The sequence below is a fragment of the Papilio machaon genome, chromosome 28 (assembly GCF_912999745.1).
Source record: "Papilio machaon chromosome 28, ilPapMach1.1, whole genome shotgun sequence".
In the NCBI taxonomy this organism is placed as follows: domain Eukaryota; kingdom Metazoa; phylum Arthropoda; class Insecta; order Lepidoptera; family Papilionidae; genus Papilio; species Papilio machaon.
The window spans coordinates 2,845,315-2,860,335 of NC_060013.1; the positions used below are offsets into that span (position 1 = coordinate 2,845,315).

General features: G+C 37.0%; 2 protein-coding genes and 1 pseudogene across 2 annotated transcripts; 1 reads left to right on the forward strand and 2 right to left on the reverse strand.

Moving 5' to 3' along the window:
- Positions 1-2,637: 2,637 nt before the first annotated feature.
- On the reverse strand, positions 2,638-4,005 carry LOC123722683. Its single transcript, XM_045685150.1, has 2 exons — positions 2,873-4,005; positions 2,638-2,838 (listed from the first exon to the last, which is right to left on the reverse strand). The coding sequence occupies exons 1-2, from the start codon at positions 3,591-3,593 to the stop codon at positions 2,816-2,818; spliced, it is 744 nt and encodes a 247-aa protein (XP_045541106.1). The 5' UTR covers positions 3,594-4,005; the 3' UTR covers positions 2,638-2,815.
- A 1,319-nt stretch (positions 4,006-5,324) lies between these two features.
- On the forward strand, positions 5,325-8,959 carry LOC123722597 (annotated as a pseudogene).
- A 2,180-nt stretch (positions 8,960-11,139) lies between these two features.
- On the reverse strand, positions 11,140-12,132 carry LOC123722681 (histone-lysine N-methyltransferase SETMAR-like; the record flags this gene model as incomplete). Its single annotated transcript, XM_045685148.1, is given in 1 exon segment — positions 11,140-12,132. A coding segment is annotated over 1 exon segment (993 nt), but the record flags the coding sequence as incomplete, so codon positions are not given.
- Positions 12,133-15,021: the final 2,889 nt, after the last annotated feature.

Consider the following 15,021-nt stretch of genomic DNA (forward strand, 5'->3'; position numbering starts at 1 on the left):
GCGTTTATCCCAACATTTAATATCACTAGGATGGGTTTAGTTCGGGGAGTCCCAACCGAGTGGTCTCCTGAAGATATTATAGAAAACACCAATGTACCCATTGGGTGCGAGCAAATTCTAAAAGTCAGAAGACTAAACTATAAAGTTACAATAAACAACACACCCACATGGAAACCATCGCAAACAGTTGTGTTTACATTTGATGGTCAAGTTTTACCTAAACGTGTATTCATGTGCTACAATTCTATGCCCGTTAAATTATATATATACCCGACTATCCAATGCTTTAACTGTTGCCGCTTTGGGCACACCAAGGTCCAATGCAGGTCAAAGCCCAGATGTTACAAGTGTGGTCAGGCCCACACTGGAGATACTTGTAAAGTGGAGGAAGACAGTGGTTCTTGTTGTTTATGCTCTGGACTACACTTTGCTTCAAACAAAAAATGCCCAGAGTATGTGAGACAGACAAATATTAAAGTAACAATGGCAGAAAATAGTATATCTTATGTTGAAGCGTCAAAATTACATCCCCCTATTTCTAAATCATTTGCTGATATTGTATCCTCTCCCAATTAAATCTGTTCCTGGTGGAAATACAGTAATGCCTGGTTCACCGCCTCCGCGTACCATATCTTATAAAAAAAACAGTCTTCACTAAACCCAGAACTCCGCCTAAACACAGTAAAGGTTTTGATCATGTAGCTCACTACTAAATGAAAAAAATAAAAAAAACAATATTCTAATTAACCTAAGTTTAACTTCGTCATAATGATGTTTCACATGACGCCTGTTTATGAGTAATGATAGTGTATGATTACCATGTATTTTGACGACCTTGTACGGTCCTTTCCATGCAGGTGATAGAGCCTTTCGTAGCCTTAGATGGTTTTTCAGTAGGACATAATCACCTACTTTATACTCTACGGAACGAGTACGTGTATCATAATATTTTTTTGAGTTTATTTTAGATCTCTGAATATATTCTAAAGCTTTGTCCCGGGTGTATTTCATACGATGTTGTAATAATCGAATATATTCGGGGTAGTAGCACCAGGGATATCATCGTAGATAGAACTGGGAATATGTGGTTTGTGTCCGAATAGGAGTTCATATGGTGAGAAGTGAGTTGTGGAGTGAATTGCAGTGTTATAGGCTAGCATTGCAGTGTAAACATATCGTGGCCAATTATCTTGATTCGTATTTACATACGGTCTTAAGTATTCTTTTAGGGTGGAATGTGATCTTTCTAGGGCTCCTTGGGTTTGTGGATGGTATGGACTGGACCATAAATTTTTGATTTTCAAAAATTCGCACGTCCTTTTGAATAATTCGGCTGTGAAATTAGTGCCTTGATCAGTGAGAATGTACTTTGGAATTCCAAATAATGAGATGAAGTGTAATAGACACTCACACGACTCTTCTGTCGTATTGCTTCGGATGGGATATGCTAGGGAGAACTTGGTAAGATCATCCTGCATAAAATTTGAGTTTACCCGGTACCGATTCGGGCAGGGGACCCACTATGTCAAAGGATAATCTCTCAAATGGGGAGGTTGATGTGGACGTGATTTTTTTTTTTTTTTTTTTTTGATTTTCCACCCAAGAGTACACCCTCCCGGGTGGGAGTATATTGTCATGTTCCACAAAATTTTATACATGATCTTACACATAAAATTATATAAAACATTGTTCGCGTGGTCCAGACAGCAATCTTCCTTAGCGATTTGATACTATTGTCTGACTGCTGCCTGGACACAGTGCTCATAATAAAGACTAACTTAAAATTAAACCTAAAGCTAGACTATTATAGAAAAATTTTATACAACAAAATAAAACATATAAATGGATATGACATATGTGTAACTGCAATGAACAAGAAGGGTCAATTTGAGTCTTAAGGGTTGGGATTATTGAACGCTTTTAAATGGTCAACTATATATGTGATGAATTTTGTGAAAGAATCAAGGGCAGATCTCTTAGACAGGAGTTCGGACAGGGAGTATGGAGACACCTTGAGGCACCTACAAAGGAGCTTGTGGTCTAATCTATAATTTTGAAAGCGTGGGCAGTCCTTAATTAAATGATCAAAAGTTTGTGCAGTGGTATCATCACAGGGGCACGCTTCGTTATCTGCGATTTTGAATCTGTAGAGGTATGACTTGTGAAAGCCGTGCCCTGTGAGATACTGCGTGAATTGAAAAGATGTCTTAGCAGCAGACCATAGATTGTCAACGCTGTCTAAAGTGGGGAGCAAAGAACGTGTGTGACTCCCTTGAGGCGCGCTCTGATATCTCCTCTCCCAAGACTGACGATGACGAAGACGTATTTGTTGCTTGATGTGGACGTGATTAGGGTAGGGTGGGGCTTCGCACGAAGAGTAAGTAACGTAAGATCCGCAATTCTAGGTTTCAACCTTTTTTCTCACCCAATAAGTAAAAGGTCCTGCAGGTTTTGGCTTCACTGGAAATCTTAATTTATGTGCTACAATATACCATTTTATTAGGAAAAAAAAGGAAAGGTAGACAACCTTGCCTTTGCGGACCTTTGCCCCACTGTTTGGGGTAAACGTCCGCAGATGCGGGGCAATTGTCCGCAGCTGCGGATCTTTGCCCCATTGAAATGAAATACACGGAAAAATTAACTTTAATCAGTTTATTTATTCACTGTTATGAGTAAAACCATTCCAGTTCACTGACTGAATAAACATTTCGGGTTGTGCTGGTTTTTTTTGGCTCCTTTATACTCGAAACGACTGATCCCCATTCATAATCGAGAATGTCAGGCCGGTCGGGCCATTTCCATAATTTTCCAGCTTTCACCATTGATGATACAGTGGCATGGGTTTCTGAAACGCCAGTAATAACTCCTGGAAACAGTTTTTCTTCATATCGAACGCTACAAAATTCGCCTATGCACCTCTTTGGAGGCACCATCCGCTCAGACGATTCTTCCATCTTCTGATCACTGTCAGATTCTGACTCGTTGTAGACCGAAGTTCCAGATGAAATAGACTGAGACTGAGATGAGTCATCTGAATCAAACTGAAGTCTACGTGGTGGCTTCTTCTTCAGCTTTGCTGCCATCTTGAGCTTGTCTTTCCGTTTCATTGCATTTTTAATTTTACGATCTTCTCTTTCTTTGACCAACCTTTCAGCTTGTAATTTTTTGTCCCGAAGGGCTTTCTTGCGCGGAGAAGATGTTAGAAGTGTCGACTTTAAACTTCTTCCGCTCCGCTTACGTCGTGTTGCTTTGGGAAGCGGTAGTATGTCTGCTGGAGACACAACTGACACAAGAGATGACGTGGAGACAAGTCCAGGAGAATCAGTAGATAAAACAGGATCAGGCAGTCTTGAAGGTCCAGGAACAGGGAAGTCGAGAACGGCATCACAGTTATCGTCGCCAAAATCTAGCATTGGTTCTTTAACGATATCATCTTCTTCCGGACTTTGATCCGTCACCTCGGCTCGGAAGAAAATCAGCATCCGAGAAAACCCCGGGTTCCAGGGGAAAGATTCCCGCTGCGCGGAAGGAGGCAGTTGCTTTTTCAATGGTAGCTGTTCTTTCATAAGCCCGTTTAAAGAGCTCAGCGACATGATAAACTGTTATTACCTGAGGGGGGTGGGACGATTGCCACGAATCCGTGACCTCGTTGTAGTAGGTTTTGAGGGGTTTAAAAAACACCCGGTCGAGTGGCTGAGTTTTGTGGCTCGTATGGGGTGGCAAGCTGAGCATAACCACATTCAATGCTTCAGCCTGAGATATTGATTCGATTGAAACATGCGAGGCATGATTGTCCAGAATAAGAAGAACAGGAGCTTCCGGAGTGGGTTTGGCATGTTCTGCAAAGTGTTTTAACCACTTAATAAATGTAGGAGTGACAACATATCCCTTGTCAGTGACCGCCATCTTACAGCCGACCGGGCCATTTTTTATTAAAAGAGGATTTTCCCTCTTTCTTTTGAATATAAAATAGGGCGGAATGTAGCCACCGTTGGCGTTGAGGCAGCAGATGTTGGCGTTGAGAAAAAACTCAATACCTTATAACGTTACAAGCATATCAAAAAGAGAAAGTCTTAGACGAAGGTACTCATAGTTATAATACTAGGGCTGCTGCTGCAGGCAAGCTGCGTGAAGTACGGGTTAAAAATTACTATGGGAAACGCACTAAAAGATATTTAGCTCCGAAATATATTAATAAATTCTTATGTATTTTAAATAGCGCGACGACACACAGTGGGATCGCCCTGAAGAGAAAACTAAAGAATATATTGTTAGAAGAATAAGTAATTCCTCACACATCTTTGCTATCTAAGTTTTGTACACTATACCTAGTTTAGATTTAAGATAGTTATATATATATATATATATATATATATATATATATGTAATCATTGTTTTCTTTCTTTTTAGTCTTCTTTAAAATTGTATGTTGATTAAGAAGGTGCGACGCCTACAAACTACGGAAGTGGTTTGGCGAGATAGTTATGTACATATATTTTTGTCAACATATTATAAATAAATTAAAAAAAAAAAAAAAAAAAAAAAAAAAAAGATAACGGTAACTGTTTGGCCTTGTTCGGCACTTACATTTTTAGCTACTTCTTTCTGGCCCTGGTCGGACACAATTTTCGGAAGTTTGTCTGGAACAGTCTGAATTCCAGTTTCGTCCATGTATATGTGTATATGGAACCAGGAGCAAACTTGTATTTTTGATAAGCCGATTCTAGGTTAACAAAAAAACCTTCCACTTGATTGCTGTTAAAGAATAGCAAAGAGTTTTTATACAACGAATATATTCAAACCAAATATCGAATGACATATTTTTTACATAATTTATTTTTTCTATTGTTTACTTTTGATATATGTCAATTAAAAATATATAGTCTAAAATTGGATTCAGGACGAATAAGTTGTTTTAATTTTATAAATAGTTTTCACAACATCTGGCGACCCTGCCAATAGATTTTTTCAGTTTAAAGAAATGGTGAGAAAATAGAACAAATAAAAAAGGTATGAATAAAAAGAAGACACTTAACCAAGTCCGAAAGTGTACTAGATTCATTATTGTGTTCTACGGAAAAATATTTAAGCACAATATACCAAGTACATGCCAATTACAAGACGGTAAAAATATTTACGATCAGCTTATAAAATATGACTCCGAAATAAAAGAAATATTAATTGTGACCGAGCCGTTCAATGAAGAGAAATTTGAGAAAGAGTTACATGAGGGAGATAAATATTTTAATAAATGAAACTTGCTCGACGTAACGTACAGGTCACTCTCAAATGAATATGTCGGAGATCAGAAGCAAAAAGTAAATATGAAGTTGCCAACGCTGGAGAATGCATCAGATTTTTGTAATCTTGAGATTTTAGGCATTCAAGATCCGGCGCACGTACAAACAAAACAGGAAAAAGAAGAAGAAGTCCTGAACTATCTCGGTAGATATGGAGTTATATCTCTTAGAACTTTCTTCTTCTGATATTTTGTTTGCGTTTTATAAATATGTTTATTTTGTGCATAGTTTTATTGTAAAAGTTAGTGTCCATTTTGGTTTGAATATTGTGAGGGATTTCTTTTCGCGGTGTGGAGGATGTTAAAGAATAGCAAAGAGTTTTTATACAAGGAATATATTCAAACCAAATATCGAATGACATATTTTTTATATAATTTATTTTTTCTATTGTTTACTTTTGATATATGTCAATTAAAAATATATAGTCTAAAATTGGATTCAGGACGAATAAGGGGTTTTAATTTTATAAATAGTTTTCACAACAATTGCGATTAAAACCCATTGTTCGGGCCACTGAGGTTTTTCCCGCAGTTCGCAAACTTAGTTTGTGTCTTCATGAAAGAAATTGTGTAATCCTTCCCTGCCATTTCCTTTTCTTTATTAAAGTTGTGTCGAATCTTGTTTTCTTCAGCATATTTGAATATAAGAATTCGGAGCGTTTTGAAGGAAACACCATAAAACATATGGTTCAAGGTTCGGCAGTGATCTACAATATCCTTTTATTGCAAATGAGTGAATGTTGTTGTGAACCGGCCCAGTTTTCTGGCGCCGCCTTCCTTTTTCAACCTGTAAAGCCCCTCGCCCACGGCGACTTTTTGTAGCGATGCTGTCGCGCGTTTCGTAAACGCGCGACAGCATCGCTACTAACGCTTGTTAGTCGCATTTGCAACGCGCTACTGAAGCGATGCCAACGCGCTACTAACGCGCTACAGCATCGCGACTGTATCGATGCAACGCGCGACCGTGTCGGACGACATCGGGGAGAGAACGGAGGGAGGGTGGCGCGTGAGTGGAGAACCGAGCAATCAGTGCAACACAGACAGGTCGAGAGTGCTGTTGTCTGTCAAATGCGCAAAATGGAGTCGTTCGACACTGAAACATTTATTATGGCAATTCAGAACCGTCCTGTAATATGGGACTCTCGTCTTCCTGAGTATTCGAATAAGATTGCAAAAAGAAAGGCATGGGAAGAGATAAATGAAGTATTTAATTCAGAATTTGGAGAAAAAACAAATAAAGAAAACAATGCTTGTGGTAAGTTATTTAATTGTAGATGAGCGGTGAGAATAATGAGATGTTCTAGAATGAACGAATCAAGTTACGTTTACAGCTCTTTCTAGTTACTTATAGCCATTTTAGGTTACATTATTTCAAATTTTTGAATCTTGCCACGGTACAGAACCTACACCGGTGAAATAGTCAGTATATATGTTTCGAATTGCAGTACCACTTAGTTCTGAACCTCGTCTTCTAATTAAATGTAAATTTTCACTGGCAGGTGGATCTTGGAATCCGACTATACTCAAAGTGTGATCAAATTTGTACCCATCTCGCTTACGTATAAAATTGTGCAATACGCAACACGCTTTAACAATATTCGTAGCAAAATCAACATTAACGTTTATGGGCCGGTTGAAAATTTTAAATTTGTTACTCAATATACCAAACGTACATTCAATATAACGCCGTGCGCGCGTCAAGCGGTAATTATATATTCTCTTATTTCGTGGTAAATGTTTACCAGCGTATGGTCTTTGCAAGTGTTGTGATAAGGCAAATCCTTCATCGCCAATAAACGAAAACGGTATAGGTATTCCATTGTTAGATATAGGTCTTGATTGAGGTATATTATAATTTCCTTGTCGTAACTTTTTTATCCATTCGCTGCTGTCATGTATTGTTGAATCTGAGCTCTTTCCATAGCATCCGACATCTATATCTATGAAATTGTAATTAGCGTCACATATTGCTAGCAACACGATGGAAAAAAAATGTTTATAATTGTAATATTCTGAGCCGGTATGACATGGTTTTATAATTCTTATATGTTTTCCATCTATTGCTCCAATTAAGTTAGGAAAATTTGCATGTTTCATAAATCCTTCAGCGGTTTCTAAATGTAATTCTTCTGTTGGTTCTGGCATGGAGATGTCTTTTAATTTTTTCCATATTACTTCCACAGTTTCCTTCACAATCGTACGTGCAGTAGTATGTCCACATTTAAAATCCAAATGAAGATCTGTGAAATTACATCCAGTTGCTAAGTACCTGTAAAAAAAGAAAATAAATTATTATAAAATACATACATATATATACAACGTGTTACAAAATACCCCGTAAAAAATATAATTAATTATCAAAGCCAAAAATTTTGTCAACCCTAGTAAGCTGTCATGTCAGGGAACCAGATTATTTAACAGAAAGGCCTACGTACCTATTTTATCTAATAATTGTCTACTTTAAACTTTAACTTTAAACTTTAAACTGGTATATGTTTTTTCAGCTATTGAACTCCAGAAAAAATGGAAAAGTTTAAAAGATTGCTTTAACAGAGAACGGCTAAAGGAAAAAAACTCTCCCAGTGGGTCCGGGGCTAAACCCAGAAAACAATATGTTTATTATAAATTATTGACATTTTTACAACCTTTGACCGAAATCAGACCGCCAAGTCGACCTACAGTTACTGAGGAGGAGGAAAACGACTCCGAAGGCTGTCTGGAATCTTTTGTTATTCCAAAATCAAAGAAGCTTAAAAAAAGTGATGGCGATGATGATGCACAAAACAAATTGTACGAAATTCTAACTGAGAAATTGAACAAAGTCACGCCTACCATTCAACATCCAGATCAACATTTTTTACTTTCGCTTTTTCCACATTTTAATTCCATAAAGGAAGAATATAAACTCGATGCGAAAGCTGAAATGATAAATTTGCTTCGCAAATAGACAATATGGCACAAACGTCTGCATACACCAGTCACTATGGATATCAGTCTGGATACCAAAGCTACGACACAACTACTGCTCGTACAAGTACTGAAAGTAGCGTGTCGCAACTAATAAATAGCTACCCCTCGCCGCCAACGCCTGCTGGTGCCAATGTCAATACTGCAGGTAGTTCATTGCAACATAATGATAATGAAAATGAATATAATTACAGTAATGATAATTCTACACAAGATTCTATTATCACAAACATATATTCGCCGTAAAGTAAAAAGTAAGAAATTACAAACCTGTTTATGATTAATATAGAATTATTAATAAGTATTTTTTAGTTGTGATTAAAAATGTGCAAAATCTATTATAAGATAATTAACATAATATTTGGTTTTTCTTACCTTAAAGTTATTGTTAGTCGTTCTTCAGCTGATATACATTGTCTCATCACTGTATTTTTGCGTGTCAACTCTGGTTTTACAATGGAAAGCAATTCACAAAACGTCGAATAAGACATTCTATAACAACTTCTGAATTTGAGATCATAGTTTTTTAGTATTTTAAACGTTGTTACATGATGTCCACAGAGTAATCTTTCTTTATTAAATGGGTGCATCCAATATTGACGCTGCTTTCGTTGCCTACGCTTCGGCTGCTTACGTAAAAGCAGCACTAAAGACAACGTGACTAATGTTGCTTCAACGGAGTCCATCTTGCAACTGTAGCTATCGCATTTGTATCGCGACTGAATCTGGGCCCGTGGGCGAGGGCACACAGCTAGCGACTGCTTCGCTACTGTATCGATGTGGACGCGCGACACCATCGCGACAGCATCGCTACAAAAAGTCGCCGTGGGCGAGGGGCCTAACGGTACGTTCACACGGCGTCGAGTGTTTCTCTACCGAATCGGTTTTTTGCAGGATTCGGTTTAGTGGCATAAGTATTTCAATGAAGGAGTTCACACATGCATTCGGTTTCAAGACACGACAAAAAAGCCGAATCTTGCTGAAGTTGACATCCGATTTTGCGACTACAAACCGATCCGGCGATACTGCAAAATGCAGATCCGATACAGTGGTATAGGGCATTCAATACATGCGTTCATACGATACACGCAGGGGTAGATTCGGTTTTTTGTCGGATCTTGAAACCGAATGCGTCGCACAAGCTGGGAAGGAGGGGTGGGCGGGAGGGACACACTGCACGTGCGCTTGCCAGTCGCCTGTTCTTTTCGCCCGCTTTGACTGACCGCTCGCTATGACGACGAAAAATATAAACGTTGAAAATTTAATTTCTCTTGTCCAAAATCGGCCAGTTTTATGGGACAAAACTCTCGAAATATACAAGGATAAAAACTTGAGAACTGCTGGCTGGCGAGAAATATGTATAAATTTGAATGAAGATTTTGAAGAAATGGAGGAGAAAAACAGGCAGGATTATGGTAAGTTTGTAATTTTTTAAAGTAAACAGGTTAAGTATTTGTACATTAGCAGTGTGTTACAAAATTAACGTTAGATTGATTCGTCTTGCCAAGGCACAGCTCCTGCTGTAGAAATAAAATAATTTGTGAATTCAGATCGTATAACATTAGCACATCGTCCACCTCGTGTACTATTTTGTTCATTGGCTGCATCTGTGAACACGTTAACCACTGATGATACATTGCTTGTTGTTTCTATGTTCGACTGTACACCTTCCATATCTATTATAAAATTATGAAGTACAGTGCAAGCCTTTACAATCGATATTGCTGTGCTGGTATCAACATCCAGTGGACGATGAAATATTCGCCACTTGTTAGCTAATATCCCAAAGGCGCACTCAACATAGCGTCGAGCTCTGGTTAATCTGTAGTTATATATTCTTTTGTTTCTATCCAAATGGTTTCCGCCGTAAGGTCTCATCAAATGTTGATGCAAGCCAAAACCTTCATCGCCTATTACTACAAACGGAATCGATAAATCGGAATCGTTTGTCAGTGGACATGCTGCCGGTAATTGCAAATCACCATCTATTAGTTTTTTCCAAAAAGTACACTCCTTGAATATTGTCGAATCGCATTCTTTTCCATACGAGCCCACACAGATGTATGTAAATTACTTTTTTCAAAATCTTCTGATTGCGATAATTTCATATATTGACGATAGCCTACTGTATAACTCTTTATTGGATATGTTAGCTGGTAAAAATCTTATAATTCCTCACTTTTCAATCTGCGCAGCAGGAATTAAGCTTTCATTTCGTATTTATTTAGGAAAGATGAATTGTTAATAAAGTTATTTGCTGTATTATACTGTTTTTAAAAATAACTGCAATTTTATTAGCATTCACTCGTTGGATTGCCGTCACACCTTTAATTTCATTTGAAAAAATGTGATTGAAAATAAGTGGGGCTCTTGTTGCCCAGTCTGTCTTTATTGGTTCTTCGACAAATACTTTAAATTCGGTATTAACAGAATTCTCTGTATAAAGTTTATAATTTGGTTTGAGAATCGTTAAATAGGAGTCATTACGCTCACCACCACCGCCCACATCAAGGTCCATCTTGGGGTCACCACCACGATCCATAACGCGGAGACGTTTATATGATGAAGAGGGCGGGTTATCCCCGCTCCCCTCCATTTCTAAGGGTCACTACTTATAATTTATATTAAATTTTTACTCTAGTTATGTCGTGCGGTCAGGGATAGGGCTTTTAAAAATATATTTTATTATTTTACAAGACAACTATACTCTAAGAAGGTTACAAGCGAACTTTATAATTATTTTTTAAAAGAAAATATTATATGTAATATTAGGTCCTTACATATGAAATTGGCGTTTTGTATGGGAGGAACAAAAAGTCAAATATTTTTTAATATAATATATTTAATTAATCAAATTATGAACCATTATTTTCTATGCACTTTTGCCATCTCATAGGTAGTTCATTGATCCCTTTACTAAAAAAAACAGTCGGACGGGAATCAATAAAATCTTTGAAGGCGATTTGGACTGCCCCATCGGAGTTGAATTTTTTCCCTTGCAAGAAGTTATCCAAATTTCGAAAAAAATGGTAATCTGTTGGAGCAAGGTCCGGGGAGTACGGAGGATGTCTTAGACTTTCCAATTGAAGCTCTTCTAATTTAGTAGCCGTCTGTTGCGCAGTGTGTGGTCTAGCGTTGTCGTGAAGCAGCAGTGGCGTGGAGCGATTGACCAGCCTAGGTTGTTTAGCCGCTAGCTTTTCCATCATGGTTTGCAATTGCTGACAATAGACATCAGCCGTAATAGTCTGGCCAGATTTGAGAAAACTGTAATGAACAATACCGGCACTAGTCCACCAAACGCTTACAAGTAACTCTTTTGGGGTTAATTTTCGCTTGGGGCAGGATTTGGCTGGCTGGCCAGGATCCAACTATTGCGCTGAGCGCTTCCGATTATCGTAAAGAACCCATTTTTCATCACAGGTAATGATTCGGTTTAAAATACCTTCATTATTGTGCCGGTTTAGTAATGTAACGCAACAGTCGACGCGCGTTTGCCGGTTTGCTTCAGTCAATTCGTGAGGTACCCACCTTTCAAGCTTTTTAATCTTCCCAATTTGCTTCAAGTGAATTAAAACAGTTTTATCACTAACATCGCAGCCTGCAGCTAACTCGGACGTGGTTTGCGATGGATCCGCTTCCACAATAGCCTTCAACTCTTCATTATCAACTTGAGTCTCAGGCCGTCCACGGGGCTTGTTCTGCAGATCGAAATTTCCAGAACGAAAACGTTGGAACCAAAAACGAACTGTGTTTTCTTTTGCAACACGACCGCCATACACATCATTCACCCTTCGAGTCGTTTCCGCAGCACTAGTGCCACGGCGGAACTCGTACTCGTAAATAATGCGATATTTTAAGTTTTCCATTTTGTAAAATGAGTGACGCAAACAGAAAAAAACAGAAGAAAAAAAACAAATGAATGACGGTCATCGAACCACAAATACATGAGTCTATAGCTGTACAAATTTTAATTTGGAATTCCTTACCAAAGAGGAGAAATTCGTGATTAAAGTGGCCAGTACGAAAAACGCCAATTTCATATGTAAGGACCTAATATTAAATCCTGAGTATCTTGTATATTTTCATTATCAGAGTGTGCATGAATACAGTTGACTTTATTCTTTATCTTACATCCAGCCGCATAGTGGTTCAATTTTTTGCAGAAAGAACAAGTTTTACCAAATGCAGAACAATTTCTTGGTCCATGTTTAGTGTTAGGTACACTTCTTACAAAGATAAAAATTATTCACTCAATTCATTTTCTTGTGGTCATAATTTATGGTCTTAACATGTAATAAAAATGTAATATAATCTCTTTCACACGCAAACGCAATCCTTTAACTTATGACTACTGTATTGGTAACAACATCATATCCGTGTCAATTGTATCCGGGACTTAGGAGTCACGTTAGATTCTAAATTAACATATAATAGTCATATAGACTCTGTAGTTCCTATTGCTTATAAAACACTAGGCTTAATCTTGCGTTTAGGAAAACCTTTTAAAAAATTGGAAACACTTAAAATTCTATATTGCTCATATGTCCGTAGTATTTTGGAGTTCGCTAGTGTGGTCTGGAATCCACAGTATGAAGTACACTCAGCTAGGATAGAAAAAATACAAAACATATTCCTAAGACATTTAAACTATAGATCTCGAATAATAACCGGATTGGAACTCAATAGCAACTCAAATATAAATCTCGAATCACTAAAAACTAGAAGAAATTATCTCGATTCAATGTTTCTTTACAAAATTATTAACAAATATATCGACTGTCCCCCTCTTCTTGAACAAATTTCCTTTAAAGTTCCAAATTTCAATACAAGATCCAGAGACACATTTCACATCACATTCTCTCGAACAAACCACTTCAGGTCCACCTTTTTTCTCCGCACCTGTAATTTCTATAATAAATTTCTCTCCGAGGTTGACATATTTTTACTTAAACTTGCGGTCTACAAATTTAAAGTACGTAATATTCTGAAAAGTGTTAAGATGTAAGCATAATTTTGATAACTTGTTATGTTAAAGTCTATGTCAATATTGTGTCTTTTTTATTGCGTTGTTCATTGCATCTATGTTGTGTTTCTTTTATTGCGTTGCGCTGCGTCGCATGTTTTAGAATACTTAATACTTTAAGATTTGTCTTATGTTAGTTATATTAGTTTGTAATTAATTAATGGTACTTCTTAAGCCTTTTTGTGTATTATGTTATTTTATTTCTTCTCTGTATTATGGCTGTTCAGTACCTTAATAAAATAAAATATAAATAAAAAAAAACATGCTCAGTAGCCAATTCCGAAGACCGACAGATTTCCACTGCAGTATCCAAGGATAAGTCTTTAATCGATAATAATTTTTGTTGTAAATTCCTATCTTTTATTCCAATTACAATTCTGTCCCGGAGCATCCGGTCCAAAAAATTATCAAAGTTACAATTTTGTGCTAATTTTCTTAAATGTGTATAAAAAGTATCAAAGTTTTCACCATTCTCTTGCATTCTTTTATTAAATTGAAAGGTATTAATAACTTCATTTGTTTTGGGTTTAAAATATTCGTCGAAACTTTTAATGACATCCTACCGACTGCGTCATGTACTGTTTTGTATATTGTGTTAATATTACACACTTTTAAAAAATAAAAATCATTGAATATTTCACTAATATATTACAAATTTTTTCACAAGCTACCTACTTACATGACATTAATTTTTCTAACGCTAACAAAACATAAATTAAAAATACAGAGTATGTCACTGCAACCCTAAGGTTGCCACAAATATTATAACTGATTCTCTGAATAAAGCTGCATATTCTGCTTCTGTATTTAAAAAATATACACTCATGGGCACATTTAACCGTACACGCATCTCGCAATGCATATCGTTTGTTTACTTTACCTTACACTTTGACTACTAGGCGTAACTTCATAAGTGGGTATATTTGAAATAAACAAAACCGTAATACCCGCGTTTTGTTTACTTTTTGGGGCTTTTATTAAAAAATAATCAGTTTAGTCGAAATTTTACAGTCTCGCCTCACATTCAAAGTTAAGCATACATTTGTTTTAAAACGATTCGTAATCTTTTTATTCGAATAAAAAGTATTGGAGGGCTTTTATCATTTAGCGTCGAATTGGACGAATTCTTGGATATCCACGAACCACTATCCAAGATGCTATCCGGCGTTACAGAGAGACTGGTTCCTACACAAGGAGGCCTGGGCAAGGTCGCAGAAGGTGTACATCAGAAAGAGATGACCGTTACATCGTCTCGAAGGTTCTTCGAAATCAGTTCACGACAGCTTCAATTAAAGAAAATTTAAGTAGTTAACTAGTAAACTATAAATTTTGTTAAAAAAAAACAACTCAGCATTTCTTGTTTCAGTTTTAACAATATGGCCCACACTCCGAGAATACTGCAACAAATTAAAGCTCAGTGGGGCATATTAAAAAAGGCTGAAAAGAAAAAGAAGTGCCTGGAACGGAAAAAATTCTCCGGTGGTGGTCCACCACCTACTACTGACCCACTAACTGGTGATGATATAGCAGTGTGGCTTCCTCATGAGTTCACTGTAGACTCAAATGAGTTGGACTTAGATATCCAGGTAAATAAATAAATCTATTTGCGGTAAAAAAAAAACATACACTTAGCAGTACAATTAACCGCCCACCCTTTTAAAGTGGTATAGTATGAATAAAGCGTCATTTAGTTATTTCGAAAGTACGATGGTTTATTGAAGTATAATTCTAA